At 43.8% G+C, this 18,384-nt stretch overlaps 1 protein-coding gene and 1 long non-coding RNA gene across 13 annotated transcripts in view; one reads left to right on the forward strand and one right to left on the reverse strand.

Annotated features, from left to right (window-relative positions):
- The window catches only part of ZNF704 (zinc finger protein 704), a 231,830-nt gene that overhangs the window by 191,439 nt on the left and 22,007 nt on the right, over positions 1-18,384 (forward strand). For both annotated transcript variants that reach the window (XR_011996596.1, XM_072734426.1), the window contains exons 5-6: positions 11,460-11,560; positions 16,197-16,464. Coding sequence is in view for 1 of the 2 variants with exons in the window: in XM_072734426.1 (XP_072590527.1) it covers positions 11,460-11,560; positions 16,197-16,464 (369 nt within the window). In the remaining variant the exon portion in view is untranslated. The remainder of the gene's footprint in view (positions 1-11,459; positions 11,561-16,196; positions 16,465-18,384) is intronic.
- LOC140595179 (uncharacterized) overlaps positions 1-18,384 on the reverse strand; it is a 104,056-nt gene that overhangs the window by 4,550 nt on the left and 81,122 nt on the right. For 4 of the 11 annotated variants that reach the window (XR_011996607.1, XR_011996605.1, XR_011996606.1 and 1 more), the window contains 5 exons: positions 14,939-15,091; positions 4,551-4,651; positions 3,533-3,725; positions 1,790-2,021; positions 845-879 (listed from right to left, as the gene is read on the reverse strand). This is a non-coding gene — a long non-coding RNA (uncharacterized lncRNA). Of the gene's footprint in view, positions 1-844; positions 880-1,789; positions 2,036-3,532; positions 3,726-4,550; positions 4,652-14,938; positions 15,092-18,384 lie in introns of all 11 variants that reach the window. The other 7 variants (XR_011996614.1, XR_011996611.1, XR_011996612.1 and 4 more) reach the window with 4 other exon arrangements.

Consider the following 18,384-nt stretch of genomic DNA (forward strand, 5'->3'; position numbering starts at 1 on the left):
AACTGCCGCTCCAGAAATAGATCCATCTGTTAGAACTGCTGGGGAGGGCGGTGCTAAGAAAAGCAGCTCGGGGTCACACTGTAGGGATTTCATGGTGATGACACAGCATCGCCAGCCAGATCAGGGGAGCGGACTGGCCTCGGGGAGGATCAGGATACAGGAGAGTGAGATCTAGGCTCTTGAGTGACAGGACCTCAGAATTCTCAACCAAGCAGTACATAAGATCTGGAGTCTTGGACCTCAGGGGACTTCGGCAATCACCCTTTTCCAAGTTACAGGACCCACTTGATCATGTCCAGAAATGTCCAGATTATCCCAAACATGAGATGCACTTGTAGAATCCACCGATTGAGAAAATGTATGAGTAGGGGGTTTTTATTATCCATGAATGCTTTTGTCCTTGTTACAGAAATCATTTTTTTTTTAGTTTTTTTTTCTTTTTTTTTTCAGAAATCATTTTAAATCAACTTTATGTAGGTATAATTTCCACACAAAAAAATGAGCCCATTTTCAGATACAGTTCAGTGGGGTTTGACTGATTTCTCCACCTGAGCAACCACCACCCTAACTAAGGCCATTACTCCTCGTGCCCCTCTGCAGCCAAATGCCCCCCACAGCCCCTACAAAAACTGACAACCAGTTATCTGACTTCCGTCACTGTAGGTCAACTTCGCATATTGTAGCATTTCAAGTAATTGGGATCCTACAGTGTGTACTTTTTGGTGTGCAGGATCCCACGTATTGGCAACAGGAATTCTCATTCATTTCTGGTGGGAATGTAAAATGGTACAACCACTTTGTAAAACAGTTTGGCAGTTTCTTGTAAAGTTAAATATATGCTTACCATATGACCCAGCAATTCCACTTCTAGATATTTACCTAAGAGATAAGAAAACATATGTCCACAAAAAGACTTGTAGGCTTGTAGTTCATAGCAGTTTTATTATCACTCCAAACTGCAAACAATCCAAATGTCCATAAATAGGTAAATAGACAAATAAATTGCAGTATATTCACTCAGCAGAACACCACACCGCAATAAAAGGAAACAAACTACCCACACATGAAACAGTGGGTGATTTCTAAATTCCTTATAAAATTAATTCAACCTAAAAAAAAAAAATCCTGAAGTGAAACAGTGGGTGAATCTCAAAAACATTATGCTGGTAAAGTCACCAGACACAAAAGAATACATGCTGTATTATTCCATTTGTAGAAATCTTTTTGTTATTTTTTTATTTTATCATCACGGCAGCTGCAAGCAGTATATATAGATGGGAGATGTTTAATCCATGTTTGGTACACATTTGAGTTCACCCATCACTTTGCACTAACCTCACACACCCCAGAGACTACTTGTTCCCTTCTGCTGTCTTACAAGTAAAGAAATAAGGCCCCAAAGTTGAGATGACACGTATAAGGCTATTTCCCAATAAAGGAAAGGACTGGAACCCCTACCAGCTTCTAGGCAGTTACTGAATCTTTAAATACCATCTGTTCACTTCTCAATCTTTTTGGAACGTGCTGAGGCCCTGAGGGGACCTCTTGGTCCTCAGAGAGCCATTGGAGCCTCTGCCAAGTAGTGTGGGTTCCTCCCACATGAGGCAGCCTGAGGAAGCATGTATAATGCAGCAAACTCTTCTATGATGAATAATTGGATGCTCCCCTTCCCTCAGGGACCCTGGTCCTCTCTGGGGAGGCTCGGGTGTATGAGCATCCACCCCCAGTAGACACACACGTACACACAGGTACACATACATGTACGCCTCAATCGCCACATAAAACATACCTGAGGATCTTCACAGTTGCCTCCGAAAAAGCAGCTTGGTATTGACCCCAGGCCGCTGTGTGGTAAGCTGGGCAGTAAAGTGACGTGCATGTACCTTCTGGAATGTAGCTTTCATTGGACTTATCCCTAGGCATGTGATTGAATACTTCAAAATTCAGCCACGTTTCCACTCTTGGAACTGAAGGTGACCTGCAGTCATCTTGTTAGTCCTGCGGACCAGTCTGGGTTCTTTCTGGAAGATAGAAGCTACGCCATGTATTCCAGGTATGAAATGATTCAAAACCAGGGTTAAGCCTTGCCGTGGAAAGGGCGAGCAGAGAAAAAGATGAGGGAAGCCCTGGCCAAAGATCTCAGCATCTAGCTCCAAGTGGCAGGGGTCCGAGACCATCTGAAAACTGCCGCAGAGGTGCAGCAGCTCCAGGGGGCTGTCTCCAGCCATCGGGGCCTACTGCACCCAAGGCAGGTGACTAAAGAGCTTGCCTGGAAGCTGCTGAGAAGTTCACCCCAGGCATGGGTGTCTGCTTGTAACTGCCAGGAACTCTACTCCCTGGGGTTGTTGTCAGGGTTAAGTGAAGCTAATGTATGGAAGACCCTAGCACAATGTGGTTCCCAACCAAGGGTGGCCTCGTCTCCCTCGGACATCCCAGCTCTGTGAACTTCCTTCTCTTAGAGCTGCAAGGGGCAGCCAAGGCTGAAGCATAGGTGGACACGTTCAGACTTGGCCGCTGCGACTCTGCCAGCAGCTCTGCTTGCTTTGGCCTCCTTGGGCGAGCTAGGACCCATGTGGCAACCCAGGCAGTGTTTATTCAGCTATTTTTTCCTGTTCTCCTCCTCCCATGGCTTGTTTTGTTTTGTTTTTAATGTAACAGCAAGTAGTCTGTAGACAAAGGATTTGTCTCCATTGGATGTGGTGAGGGGAGTTTGCAGAGTACGTAATCACCAGGTAAGGGGCCTCATGGTTGGACATAAGAACATCCGTCACATATGGAGAGAGAAGACACTTGGTTTCATTTGAGTTGAGATCATCCTTTCAGGGTACTTTTATTCTCCCAGATTATTCAAGCCAAGCGTTAAGAGGGTGACTTCCATTTTTAAGGAAATGATTTCTTAAAATTAAAAATAGGATAATTTTTACATTTGAGGATAATGTACAAATAAGACATCCCTCTCCAATATTTCCACCTCACAAAAATACATCTTGCTTTGCATTCCATACCCTCCCATCACAAAGAGATAATGCTCATATGCTTTTTTTCTTATTAAGATTTTATTATTTATTTGAGCGAGAAGGAGAGCACAAGCAGGGTGAAGAACAGAAGGAGAGGGAGAGGGAGAAGCCGGCTCCCCGCCAAGCAGGGAGCCCGACTCGGGGCTCGATCCCAAGACCCCAGGATCATGACCTGAGCTAAAGGCAGATGCTTAACCGACACAGCCACCCAGGCACACCTGTTCACATATTTTAATAACCTACAACCTTCCCCCTGTATCAGTCAAGCGTCGGGCAGGAAGCAGGTGGTGTACTCAAGTGGAGTAACTGAGAAGAGTAGAATGGAGAAGCTCTTGACGAAGGTGTAGATAGGGATAGGGGACATCAGAAGAATCTACCCCATGAGCTAACATTACCACCCCTAAGCCTTAGAAGCAAAGAAACAGAGGGGTTTCCAGAACCAAGGAGGTTACCCAAACTCTGAAAATACCACCAGAAATGTTAGTTTTTGGAGGAGAAATCTAGCCACTGCCCACCTGTGGCCAGGCAGGCAGGAGGCTGAGGGAATCCATACCCTCTTGCCTTCCAGTCTCTCCTCCTGCCTCCCCACCTGCTGTCACTGCCTCCCGTTGGCCAAATCATCCAGAAGCCAGCGGGCAAGGAGACCCACTGAGGCATGAAGGTTGGCCTCCAGGCGCTGAGCAGGGTGGAGAAGGGAGTGGTGAGAACCTGTACAGACAAAGAGGAAGTATCAGCAATTCCCTTACAACACTGGGAATTTGTTTTCTCACATCAGAGAAGCTTTTCTTTCAACTTCATTTTTAAAATTCCTTAATATCCAGTTATATGGAATTAATTTAACCAACCCCTCTGTAATCTCCACAGTAACTGTGAGATTATTTCTGATTTCTCACTCACAATAAGCATCTTTATACACAGTGCGATGAGCATCTTGGCAGACATTTCAAATGATTTTCCTAGGACAGATCCCCCCAAGTTGAATCTGCCAGTTTTTTATAAATACGAAGATTTCTGGACTGATTCGGAGGGCTGCTCTGATGAGGAGCCTGCTTCTCCCTCTGCCTGTGTCTCTGCCCCCCACCCCTCTCTATCATAAGTAAATAAAAATGAATCTTAAAAAAAAAAATTAAAAAGAAGAACTCGACATACTTTACCTTACAAGAATCCTACGAAGTAGATATTACTAGCTTCACTTTATAGATAGGGAATATTAGTCTCTTACAGTATTTATGCTCATACGTCATCTAATTGTAAAATGACAAGGGCTAGTCTTTCAAGCCTGAGAACTCCCTGAGACCAGAGTGAAAGAAAAGCCATTTCACAGAGAAGTAATGGTACTTAGAGTGACATTTCAGTGGATTTTCTGGTAAATCCCAGTTCATAAGCATTATGGATGTTAGTTTAATGGAATGGAATACGCATTGCATTGGCTCCTGTTGAAATTTTAGGAGAATTGTCTTAAAGCTTCTGTTTCCTTAACAAATTAAGTTACTTTCCTAAACCAACATTCTTTCATTCAAGACAAAACCTTACCTTCTTTCCTTTTGTAGTCCTTCAAATTGGAAGGAGAGCTTTGTAAACTTCAATTTAGTATAAATTAAGAACCCTTGCCAAGTTGACTTCTCTTAATTATACTGTAAAAAAAAAAAAAAGTTATATGGAATTAATTAATTAATTAATTAAATTAATTAATTAATTAAAATGATAGGCGTTTTCCAAAGCTTAACCTATATCGCTCTTAGATTTAGAGATAGCAAATATCTGTGCATGGATAAATTATGGCAAAGCTCTGGCAGTTTGGGATAAAATGGGATAATAAATGAAAGATGTTATTCAAAGGAAATGCCAAGAAGTGGTAAAGGAGAGAAAGCAGAGCTTTCCTTCTCTGAAGGGGTTTGGGAGGGCCCCCTTCCCAACCACAGCTAAAGGTCTCCCCATTATACGGAAGTATGTTTCTGAGTCCTCATTTGCAACCACCTTGCAAATCGGCAGGAACTTTCTCTTTCATCTGGAGTGTAGGACTGCATAAAAGGCCTTCCAATTGCTTATGCTGATGACCCAAATCATTATAAATTAGACAATCATTTTTCCGGCTGCACATTTGTCATTTTCTTCTGGTAACTTAGGCCTTCCTCAAATACCTACTAGTGCAAGGTGTGGAAGGCTGGAAAAAGAAAGTACTTAAGAAAGGAAAAGAAACCCATCTATAATTCAATGTTCACCATGCCCGCCATACGCCTACACTGAGAAGTTAATTTATAGCCAGGTAAGATAATCAAGTGGTAATCGTACTGGGAAATCTTCCTGAATTCCTCAGAACAATAACCTTTTGGACAAACATTCTTTGAACATCGACTGTTTACTAAGTAAATTCCAAAATGCTTGAGTAAATTAAGATGTCTCAAATATGGCTCATTGCTGTGGGCCCCAAAACACAACTTTCCCAAGATTCAACACAACAAATACTAACTGCTAAGTTATGTTGGGCCCAAGAGCAGAATGTTGGGCAAGAAGTCACGGGTCCTCCTCTCAGAGAGCTTCCCATGATCAGAACTATTTAGTCTGTCCCCACCACAGCATGTCTCTCAGAAACCCAGCAAAAGAAAAAAGCAAGGAAGGAGCAAAGTTGATGGTTTTTTATATCCATTACCTAGTTTTCTTTGGGCAACAGATTTCGCAGGGGCCAAAAAAAGTGAGGGTGTGATTGAGATGATACTCAAACAATGGCAATTGGTAGTTACCCTAATTCCAAGGGATTTCAAGAGGATCTTGGTCAGCTTCATTGTAGCTTTTGGATTTGAGAGTCCTTTATCAGCTATTTCCTCCTAACTAGGGAAAAGAGTTACACCAATGATATTTCTTTTTGTGTAATCAGTACCGAGCTTTCCTGCTTATCAATTAAAAAAAAAAAAGTGTTGACATATTTCTGCAAGGACTAGGAAGAGCAATCTAATAAATAATACTTGTTGTGGCACAAAAATACCAGTCTGATAGTCACTTCCTGAGACAATCTGATAGTCACTTCCTAAGACAATCAGCAATTTGAACCTTTAAAAAATTCCCAAGATGTAGAAGGAATTTGGCTCTGTGTGTTATGGAATACTATTATATTAATTATGAAAGCCTCTATCTAACTGACTGATTGGTAGGAACCATCAAATGACACTGGATCAGCCTCATAACTTTTTGGGTTGTCGCTTGCCCCCATGAATATGAAAATAGTATCATATGCCTCGCCTGGCCCTTTCTCAGTCTCTAAAGCAACCATTTCAGCCTCCTGTGCTCTCCTCAAAGCGCCCACACAGCACCCCCACTTTGCCCTTTGCTTTGACCTCACTTCCTACCTCACTGAAAAATTAGAAGCATTCAGACAGGAATGCCTTTTTTCTTTTTTTTTTAAATCAGCAAACTACCTGAATCTGCATCCATCCCTTGGTTTTCTTTTCTTCCAGGGGAGAACTGCCCTGCTGCCATCCAGGGCAGCCCTCCCCTCCTCCCCCTGCCGGAGGCACTAATGCCGAAGCCTCTTTCTTTTGCAAGGCCTCTCCCCCTCTCATCTTCCCCCATATCTCTACTACGTTGTCCCTCTTCTTCCTTTGCAACTGTTCCCATCAACCTAAAAACTCACTTCAGTATCACTCATCTCTACAAACTCTCCCATTACTACTCACATATATCAGCCACCTTTCCTGGAAAAGGTGGCATTTACTCCACTGCTTTCAATCCCACTTACTCACCAACCCCTGGACCTCTGACTTCCAACCCCACTACCCCATGAAACCTGCGCTTGTCCTACATGGGCCACCGACAGCCTCCATGTATGGTCTGTAGGACTCTTCCCAGTCCTCATTCCACGCAGTTTGCCACATCTTCCTTCTTGAACACTTTTTCCACCTGTGCTGTAATACCACACTGTCCTGATCTCCTCTCTCTCTCTTTCTCTCTCTCTCTCTGACTACTCCTGCTCCCTCTCCAATGGAAAATACTGGATGCTGCAGAGTCCTTGGCCTTCTACTCATCTCTAGTTGCATTTTTCCCCACAAGAGCTCATCCAGAACGAAGTTATCAGTAATCCTTCAGGTCCTGACTCCAGATTTCTGCCTCTCACCCTGACCTTCCCTAAGTTCCAGACTCATATGTCCAGTGTCCTACATGTCACCTCTCCATGACCTATAATAGGTATCTCTAAATTAGCATATTCGAAACACAACCACAACTTGCCTAGCGGTGGAAGTCGTCTTTAACACCATCCACGTTAACATTTGTCGTATTCAACCCAGAGCAAGTACTGTTGGATCTGCCTCCAGAATACATCCTAAGTGTATCTGCTTTCCTCCATGCTCACTGCCGGTCTTCTTCCATCCACCATTTTCTCTGACCCGCCGTAGCATAACACGGGCAATTATTGCTCTCTCCCCAAAACTGTTTTTTTAAACCCAAATCCTACAGTATCAACCCCCTGCTTAAACCCCTTCAGTAGCTTCTCTTTTATTTCAGAATAAAGTCCAAATTCCTTACTTTCACCTACAAGACCCTCAAGATCTGGCCCTCCTTGTCTATCTATCTCAGATCATTCTCTCTCTCTTTCTCTCCCCTCCACCACCCCCCACCCACTCCCTCATTTTCTTCTATTTTTTAAATGTATTTATTTATTTGAGAGAGAGAGCACAGAGGGAGAAGGAGAAGCAGGCTAGGTCCCAGGACCCTGGGATCATGACCTGAGCTGAAGATGGACGCTTAACCCACTGGGCCACCCAGGCACCCCCTCCCTCATTACCATCCAAACTCACTCCTCTCTCTGGCCCTCCAGTCTGCCTTCTTCCTCTTTGCCCTGGAAAACACCAGCTCTTAGCATGGCTCCCTGCTGCTCCAACCTTTAGGTCCCAGCTCAAAAGTCACCTTCTAGAGGTCTTCTCTGACCGGCTCCATTCCCCTCTCCAGCAACCTTACCAGAGCTGAAGCAGTTACTGTTCATTACCATCTCTGTCTCTCCCCCACTAGCATGTAAATTCTTGGAGAGCAGTTTCTCTCTCTCTCTCTCTCTCCCTCTCCCTCGCACCTATAATATTCCTTGCTAAATAGCTGTTTAGTTTAATCGAATAATACCATCAGCAAAAAGGTTTGGAATGAATCAAAAATTATTTTCAGGGGCACCTGGGTGGCTGGGTTAGTTAAGCAGCTGCCTTCAGCTCAGGTCGTCATGATCCTGGGGTCCTGCAATCGAGTCTTGCATCAATTGTCTTACCCGCCGCCCCCCCCCCCACACACACTTGTGCTCGCTCACTCTCTCTCAAATACATAAAATCTTGTAAAAAAGTGTTTTCATCTATCATGACTTTATTTCCAGACAGACATTTTGGACTCTCAAGATACATGTAATTTTGGTTTGAGTCATTAATTCCCTTAAGTGGAAAATATTTTAATAGTTTCATTGTTTGAAAAATGGGTAAAAAGCACTCCTAGTGTGAGGGTTTATTCCTTAATATTGTTAAGTCATTATGTGCTTTGAATAAAAAATACCAAACAGAGTTCCTTTCTGTGAACCTCTGGGGCCAAGGGGGTAGGATTTAAACTCTCCCCCTTTTGTTCATCTTACAGACCGTGTGTTTACATCAATGGCCCAAGGAGATCAGGGAGCCTGAGATTTGTGAACGGTCTCCTTAGAATAAACACAGACTCATTAGGATCATGTACTTTAAAGTCTCCTAAGCATGTGTTTGCTTCTCAGCTTCCTTCACACCCTTCTCGGGCTCCAGCCCCAGCTCCTCGTAGCTGCAGCTTCTGTGAAGCTCAGTACTGCCCACTGCCCTGGCGAGCAGCCCCCAGCGGCTCGTGATGCCCAGGTCTGAGGCAGGGATGGCCAGGTTGCTGGGTCATGAGTGCCAGCCACCTAGGCAGGGCCTCAGGGACACAGGGGGCTACTGTACTCCTGCTGCTGTGCCTCAACTTACCTCGCTGACTGCAGCTGTGCCCTGCTGTGATTTTTCCTCCACTCGCCTTGCTGAAAGTGTCCATTCCCCAACACACAGGATATCCTCAGTTCCTGAAGTTCCCAGGTGTCTTTTCAATTGAGAAATGCACAAAAAGTCTTCGGGGTGTGGGGGGGTGGCCGCCTGGATCAGGATACTAATCCCATCGGCAATACCTGAGTGAGTCGTCTTCTAAATGTGTACATGATTGCTCCACAGAACAGGGCATATACTGCTGGGTCCCCACAAGGGCTTGATGGCAGAAATAAATCCTACCGGGCTTGTAAACAAAGTGACATCAATACCCTCAGTTCAGGGAAGGTGTCACCGCTACTGTGTTTATTGGTAGGGAAGAGCAGGCTTACTGTTGGAACAGCCTATTTCCAAACGTCCGTGGCTTAACACTGTGAAGGTTTATTTATTTCATATGTCACAATCCAATCAGGTCAGTGGGAATGGTGAAGGGGGTATCTCTCCTCCAGCGACCCAGGCTCCTTCCTCCTACTGCAGGGGTTCTTAACCTGAAGTCCACAGGTCCCCAAAAGGGTATACAGAATTCAGAGGGTCTGTGAACTTGGAGTGGGGAAAAAGTATATATTTTCATTATCATTAAGCTCCTAACTATAATTCCACGTGTCCTGTAATAATGGTTGACAGCATCAAACCATAATATTAGTGCCACCTGTGACTTTACTACCGATTGAAAGCATAGGTATTTTCATATCACATTACAATTTTAGCAGCTATCATGAAATATCATTTAGGCTTAACAATGCTTTGAAATTATGGTTAGTCATTAGACTCACTTCAAGATCTTGCTATTCAATATGTTAATTAAAGAGTGCATGGAGAACCATATCACAAAATACTTGTAATACTTTGATAACTGTATTTCAGTACACTTGCTCTTTTTTGTATTTCTATATGTTTTATTTTAAATGTTAAAAAAAATCCCTTTCCATAGGTTTAGTGAAACTGCCAAAAGGGTACAGGGCAAGCAAAAGATTGAGAACCCCCCCCCCCCATTAAGTGGTTCTGCTGTACCTTAAGTCCTTGAGTGCCATACTGGTTGCCAGATAGTTGAGGGACAAGTCTCAGAAGGAATATATATTGCTTCTGCCCCCATTCCATTATCCTAATTCAGTCACCTGCCCCCACCTGACTGCAAGGGAGGCTGGGAAATGGGGTCTGGCTGTGTACTCAGAGGAAGAGAAAACGGGGCTTCGTGAGCACACAGCAGTGACTATCACCAGGCCTGTGGGAATAATCAGCCAAGCAGTGGCATCTCAAGGACAAGGGCCCTCTCTGGAGAAAACTAATCTCCTGGCACATTCATTTCAGGAAGTATAATCATAATAATACCATGACAACTACCACTGTTTGAATAATTATTACTCCTGTTGGTGTTGTGCTGAAGGATTCACTTTCATGACCTCGTTTAATCCATTAATAACCCCATGAGACAGGTACTTGAGAAAGTAAGTCCAAAATCAGTGCTCTCAATCGCTGTGCTGTTTTGGGGAAACACTGAGACCCTCGTAAGAGAAGGTGGCATTGTGTCCTAGAGGAAAGGGCAGTTCCTGGTGCCAAACTGCCTGGATTCCCAGCTTTGCTAGAAGCTAGTTCATTCACTGGGCACCATTTACTGAAACTCTATGAATCTATACAATGGTGGCAATAATAGGATCTATCTCTTGGAATTATATGAGATAAACTTTTTTAACAGCACTTGGCATATGGTAAGTGCTCAACTAATGTTAGATACCGTCATTAATGCCTAACTAATGGCACTGTGACCACCTTAATGAAAATGAACTAAATATTCAGAGCGACTTACTATCCATGAAGGATGCAGGAAAATGTCTGAGGTCAGCAAGATCGTCACCAGCTGGGGGAGGGGGGGGTGTTCCCTAGAATGGCATGCTGAATTCTACTCAAGATGATGGGAAGTTGCCACCCTTCTTTTTTAAGACTTATTTATTTTGGAGGGAGAGAGAGTGGGGGGGAGGTGGGCAGAAGGAGAAGGAACAGAAGAGAATCTGAAGCAGAGTCCCTATTGAGCACTGAGTCTAACGTGGGGCTTGATCCCATGACCCCGAGATCATGACCTGAGCCCAAATCCAGTCAGACACTTAACTGACTGAGCTACCCAGGCACCCCAAGTTCTTACCTTCCCTTTTTTTTTAAAGATTGATTGATTGATTGATTGATTGATTGGAGAAAGAGCGTGCATGAGCAGGGGGGGGCAGAGGGGGAGGGAGAAGCAGGCTCCCCGATGAGCAGGAAGCCTGATGCGGGCTCCATTCCAGGACTCCAGGATCATGACCTGAGCTGAAGGCAGATGCTTAACCGACTGAGCCACCCAGGTGCCCAATTTGTTACTTTCCTAACAAAAGGGGAAGAAATATGTTGGGATGACAGAAAATATTGATGGGTTAATTTTCATTTCAATGTAATTTTCTCCTGTTTACAGAATTCTATGAAGGTGATGTTCAAATGCCTCTGGAAAAACTGCGGGAAGGTGCTGAGCACTGCAGCAGGTATCCAGAAACACATACGGACCATTCATCTTGGGTAAGGCAACCCTCCCTTCAGGGCTTGATGTTTAGTCTCCACGAGTTCAATCTAGGGTCACCTGCACTCAGATATTATATACCACACTATGCCTTAAAAGTTCTGAACGCAGGAATAGAGACTGGGCTTGCTTGGTCTTCCTAACCCCTATGGAGACGGCCACTCAGATAATATAGGCCAATATGGCACAGTGGAAAGAATATGGATGTAACCTTGCAAAGCCTCCTCAATTTACTTACCAAGTAACCTTAGGCAAATCACTGCTCAGAGCCTCAGTTCCCTCTGAAAATGAGGCTAAAAGTAATAACAGCCCAGCCAGGTCATGTGTAAAGAGTCAAAAATAAAATGGATGTGAGCGTGATTTGTAAAATATAAAATACTAGCATAGAGTAGGTTCCTTGGACCCCCTGAAATTGTCAAATTCGATGTGCATTTTTCCCAATGGGGAATATTCATGACTTTGAGTCTTAAAAGCACATAGATAGCCAGAAAAGGGTTTAAGAACCACTGTGTCAATCGGCGCTGTGGTTTCTACTCTTATGACACCTGATGACTTGGCTCCTTCATTTTCTGTTGTTCAGATAAGCCCTTTATGTGTACGATCTATGCTTTTCCTTGGGTTATTTAAAAACCGTTTTAAGGAAAGCGAACACGCAGTTTCCAGCAGCAGTGATAAGGAGTCACACTACAGGGGCAGTGGTGGTTCTGCAGTCTTGTCCTGTTGGCTCTGGGTCTTTCCTGCCCAGGAACATTGGACTCCAGAGGAGCTTGGGAGGCTGTAAGCCATAGCCAGTGTGTATAAGGCAAATCCAAACGCATGACCAAGTCCCCAAATGCTTGGACAAAGGAGTCCTTTCAATGAGATGAGTGTCGAGAAATAAACACTCCAGTCACTCGGCCAAGCAAGGGACAAATTTAGGAAATGCATCATCCATAAAAAAATGGTATTAAAAGAAAATAATAGTGGGCTCTCTACAGTGATTTTGCTGGTCTGTGCAGGTGGGCTCCTTCAGTGACTGTGGAGAGAAGCAGGAGTCTAGCTCACTTACTGATGTTTGGGGACACAGCCAGACCCTTCCAGAGAACAGCACACAGGAGGTTACCAAGCCCTGTGGGTGTGGTGCAGCAGGGCTGAGCTTCTGCTCCCCTCACCAGGGGGGTCGTGTCTACCTTTACCCTCCAAGAAATACCCCACTGAAACACCACAGAACACCCTCACTCCTGTTCCTGAAGTCTCCAGGGATGGAAATCCTCCAGTGTCTCCCCTCAAGCCTCATTGTCAGGACAACTCATCATGTAAATAGCTCCGAGTTATTTAAAGGTCTAGAAAAAACTTCCTGAAGCTATAATCAGGAGCTAGGGTATTTGTTTTAAAGTCCATCTGCCTAGAAAACTGAATCCTATTCGGTACCTCAAAGAAGTCCATGCCACATATATGTATTTATAGACTATAAGTGGCATCTCACGATTTTTCTTTGAGCTTCTGGGCTGCTCTCAAGGTGGGCAAAATTCAAAATGCAGCCACTAGTGTTTGCTTCCCTAGGATTCCTTTTACACTGTGCATTTTTTTAAAAAAAAAAATTTTACTTATTTATTTGACACAGAGAGAGAGAAAGAACGAGAGCAAGAGCAGGGAGCCAGATACAGGGCTCCATCTCAGGCCCCTGGGATCACGACCTGAGCTGAAGCCAAACACTTAACCAACTGAGCCACCCAGGTGCCCCTACACTGTGCTTTTTAAATTGTCTGGGTGCATCAGGACTCACAACCCTGCCAGCCACTGCACAGGGATGGGCCTGGGTTAGCAGAACTCCGAGGCCAGTTTGTACATATGAAGCCTGAAGCCTGAGCTCTCTCATGAACTGGGAGAGGAAAATCACCTTTGCTTTCATCCATGAGCTCGATTATGGGATGTAGGATGATGGAACATTTTCAATGCATGTTGGCTGGCAGGGAAGGCAGGGGAGCCCCCACCCCCCAAAATATGTATATCACATCTGCTATAGCTGCAGTGCCCGCCAAGAGTATAAGAAAAAAACACTGTTTTTTCTCTTAAATCTCACTCCACTCTTGTACACCAGGGGCTGATCCTGATTTATCCCCATGTGGGACACACAATTTCCCCTAGGCCTGTGTGTCTATTAGTAGCACTCAGCAGTCAGTAGCCACTCGGCCTGCCCTTTACTGGAAAGGAAGTGGGGACAGGAATAGAACAGGCGCACATTCTTGGGTCCATTCTCTGGGGTCTTTAATGGTATGCTTGTCACAAAGCCAAGCCCTGCCAGACCTGGGAGAGCAGAGACACCTCCCCAGACGCCCCAGCCTGAGAGCTCCGGGGACATGGGACAAGGCTGGGAGAAGCCGCTGATTTGACCAAACAGAAAGGCCCACGAGACAGAGAGATTTTTTATTTTAGGTTCTATATAGGGCTTGGGAGTAGGGGGGAAAAAAGTTTATTCCAAGTGAGTGATCTACTACTGCTGGATATGTTCATGAAATCTGGGGCTACTTCACAGAAGGGAGACATACAGAGGCTACCTTATAAAGCCAGGTGGCTAGATGTGCACCACGTCTCTGGAAATTAAATCAAACACATCTTTTCTAAAGAGATGGATGGTTATTTTATTTTACTCAAAACTTTCTGTGGGAAAGTACAGTTGCCCATGTCTCATGGAGAACTCAGCACCACGAAGAGATTGCTCTGAGCGGTAGTAAACGTGGAGGCCTTCTAACTCCAACTTCATTTTAATTCGATAAGCACTCAGTGCTTACTATGCATGAGGCACGCCTCTACAGCCTCTATATTTATTGGCTTAATCCTCACAATAAGCAGGCACTATGATTATCCCCATTTTATCAGTGAAGAGCCCGAGGCACTGGGCCTGTCAGCTGCCACAGTCACACACACAGCTGGAAGGTGTCAGGATTTGAACCCAGGAAATATGACTCCAGGATTAATGCTCAAGGACGTCAGCTTCATCCATTCAACATTTAACAGGTACTTTGTGCCAGAAACATCGATGTGCGTAGAGTGACACAGAATGAACAAGATGTAGCCCAAGAGGCGCATAGTCTTAGGGAGGTGGCAAGGGTTTAAAAAAAAATCACAGAAATGTGCCAAATAATTAAATAAAGTGAATAAGAATTAATACTCTTCAAAGGGAGCTCAGACGATCTAGCAGTGAGGAGCCAAGTCCTGACTCCTAACCTTCAATCCCAAATTTGACTTCTGGGCACTTCCATCACCAGCCCCCCTTGCCCGGACAGTGGCTACAGCTCACCTGCACCAACGGCCTCCTTGCCAGCCTCCCCTTCTGGCTCTTGCCCTCTGTCCCCTATTCTCCAGACACTAGCCAGAGGGATCCTTCTAAAAAGTACCTTATAGGGTCGTCTGGGTGGTTCTGTTGGTTAAGCATCTGCCTTTGGCTCGGGTCGTGATTCCGGGGGTCCTGGGATTGAGTCCCATGTTGGGCTCCTCGCTCGGTGGGGAGTCCGCTTCTCCGCCTTTCCTCCTCCTCCTCTCTGTGCTCTCTCAAATAAATAAATAAATAAATAAATAAATAAATAAATAAATAAATAAATAATCTTTTTTAAAAAAATAAAATAAAAAGTACCTTATATTCCTCACAAGCCCCCTGGCTTCCATCACACTGAGAATGACATGCAGAGCCATTCCATGGACTACACAGCCCTGTGCCATCTTGCATCTGCCTCTGTTCACCAACCTGGTGCCCTGAGCTCCAGCCTCCGGCCTCTCTGCCCTGCGTGGAAAACACCAAACCTGACCTCCCTAGGGCTATGTGCTGCTGGTGCGGATTTTTCCTTCATGTCACTCACGCCCCCGATCAAATGTCACCACTTCAGTGAGACTTCCTCTGGACATTTCTCTTTAAAATAAATGCCCACCCTTCATCAGTTACCCTGCTAAAGGATGCTAAATCTGTTTTAATTTTTCTTTCTGGGATATGTCCCTACTTGACATATTAAATATGCATTTCTTTGTGGGTTTCCTGTCAGCATCTCCCACTAGGATGTAAATTCCATCACAATTTAAATATATAAATAAGGGCAGCCTGGGTGGCTCAGCGGTTTAGCCCCGCCTTCAGTCCAGGACGTGATCCTGGAGAACCTGGGATCAAGTCTCACGTTGGGCTCCCAGCATGGAGCCTGCTTCTCCCTCTGCCTGTGTCTCTCCCTCTCTCTCTCTCTATCTCTCTGTGTGTGTGTGTGTGTGTGTGTGTGCTCTCATAAATAAATAAATAAAATCTTTTTAAAAAAAGTTTAAAAATAAATAAAGTACGTAAAAATGTAAAGTATAAATAAATATATAAATTCATTATAATCTCTGCTTTGTTCATCATGCTATCAGGAGACCCTAGAAAAGTGCCTGGATGTAATAGGCTCTCAGTAACTTGTTGCTGAATAACTGATTGGTTAAATAAATTGTTTTAAGAGGTCAAGGAAGGCTTCCCTGCAAGTGGACAGTAGAGTTGAGTGTTGCAGGATAAGTCAGAGTTTGCCAGACAGACCAGACAGGGGAAAAGCATTCCAGACAGAGGGAAGAGAAAGTGCAAGATTTCGGGGCAAGAAGGCAGACTGGGTTCGTGTCATCATTTTTTGCTCTCTTTTGCCCCAGGCGTGTTGGGGATTCCGACTACAGTGATGGAGAAGAGGACTTTTACTACACTGAGATCAAGCTCAACACAGACTCAGTGGCAGATGGACTGAGTAGCCTGGCCCCGGTGTCACCTTCTCAGTCCCTGGCTTCACCTCCCACTTTCCCCATCCCAGATTCAAGCCGAACAGAAACTCCTTGTGCCAAAACTGAGACTAAATTGATGACACCCTTGAGCCGCTCAGCTCCCACCACCCTCTACCTCGTGCACACCGACCATGCTTACCAGGTGACTTGCAAAGGACCTTGTGGGTAACCACTCTGACCCCCCACCAAAAGCAATAGCATTCTGCTTTTGCACTGGAAAGGGTACAAAAACAGCATCACACAAGTAGCCTAATAGCTGAGTTCTTTTTTTCTTTTTCTCCTTTTAAAGTTCAGACCTCACACAGATGGGGCTCTGGGGATTCTTGGACTCCCCAATATTGACTAAAGATCCAACCCTTTAGAGGTTGTCATAGGACTAAAAATCCTTAATATTGTAAAGATCTCACAATTGTGCCTGGCCCACGATCTAAGTATCTGTTAAATAAAAAAATATAAGTGAAAAAGTGAGCACCGAAAGCTTTGGCACAATGACATAACCACACTGTGTCCCAACTCTGGGACTCCATGCCCTGTCTTCTGAATTGGTAACTAACCCTCACAGATCAGAGCAGTGATGATCAATGTTCCCCAAATTAGCAGTGTCAACATCACCTAGGAACTTGTCAGAAATGTAAACTCTTGGGGCAGCCCCAGACCTTTTGGGCAGGAGGGAGGGCTGGGGGTCCAGCAGTCTGCATTGTGACAGACCCTCCAGGTGATCTGCTTCACTCTAAAGTCCCAAAAGACCTTACAGACAAATCCTGCAAATAGGACACAGCTAAAGCTCTTCTGTCCCCCCAGCAATTATTAACTCTTTTAAATGTTGATTTGTTTTAATGACATATCAAAACATTCAAATTTTAAGAAAACTTTTTTCCCAGAATTCTCAACTACTCTGTACAACCTAAAAAAAAAAAAAAAACTCCTGTCCACATTTGTAATTGTGTTCTCCCACCCTGGTTTTATAAACATTTTCCATATAACTGACTAGTTTTCAGTTAAATCGAAACACCAAGTTGTTTTAGTCATTCTCTTACCGTTAGCTCTCTCCTCTTTAATCTCTCCAGTTTTTCCACTATCATTAATAACTCTACTACGAACACCTCCATGCCAGTAGCTTTTGTTTTTTTCCCTTTGAATTCCCAGAAGAATAATTATTGAGTCACAGGATATAACATGAACAGCTTATGGCTCTTGCTATGTATTGCCAAAATATTTTCCAGTGGTGCCAGTTATAAAACCACTGTCACGAGCAACTACATCTATAATTAGAAAAACTAAACCTGTAGAAGTACCCAGCCACTGATTTAATAGGCTTACAGTCAAGAGCAATGGAATAGAGCTAATTATTAAATTAGTTGATGCAATAAATTTCATTCCTGACTCCTGTTATGTTGGTCAAAAAGAATACTTAATTTCTTTGTTTTTGTTTGTCAGTGTTGTATTCAGAACATTGGTTTGAAATCATGGGCCTGAACAAATTTCAACTATTTTGCTCATCTATATGAGAGTTGGAACATGCACGAGGTGATCTAAAAGGTCCTTCCCAAACCATGTATTCATAATATTGGGATTATTCTATTTATAGACATTATGAATGTTCAGTATCAAAAGTATTAAAAACACAAGCAAATGAAGAAAATTCATCCCTGAATCCCAACAACAAGAAAGCCCCTTGGTTAATATTTTTTGTATGTCCTTCAAGACTTTGTTCGATGTATATATAGTCATTTTTAAAAAAGTAATTTACTGTAATACTGTTTTTCTTGTGCTTTGTTTTTGCCATTTAATATATCATGAACATTTTCCCATGCCAACAAGTATTCTTCAACAGCATCAGTCTGTGGGTATATCATGACTTACGTACCTACATCCCTATTATTGGACATTTGCATTTCCAGGGTTTTTTTTACATAATACATAGTTCTGCAATGAACATCTTTATATCCATTTCCTTAGAATGAATTCTAAAAGTGCCATAGCTAATATACAAAATACTGAGAATTTTGATATATATTGCCAAATCACCCTCCCCAAATGTTGTACCAATTTACACAACCAG

The sequence above is a fragment of the Vulpes vulpes genome, chromosome 13 (genome assembly GCF_048418805.1).
Source record: "Vulpes vulpes isolate BD-2025 chromosome 13, VulVul3, whole genome shotgun sequence".
NCBI lineage: Eukaryota > Metazoa > Chordata > Mammalia > Carnivora > Canidae > Vulpes > Vulpes vulpes.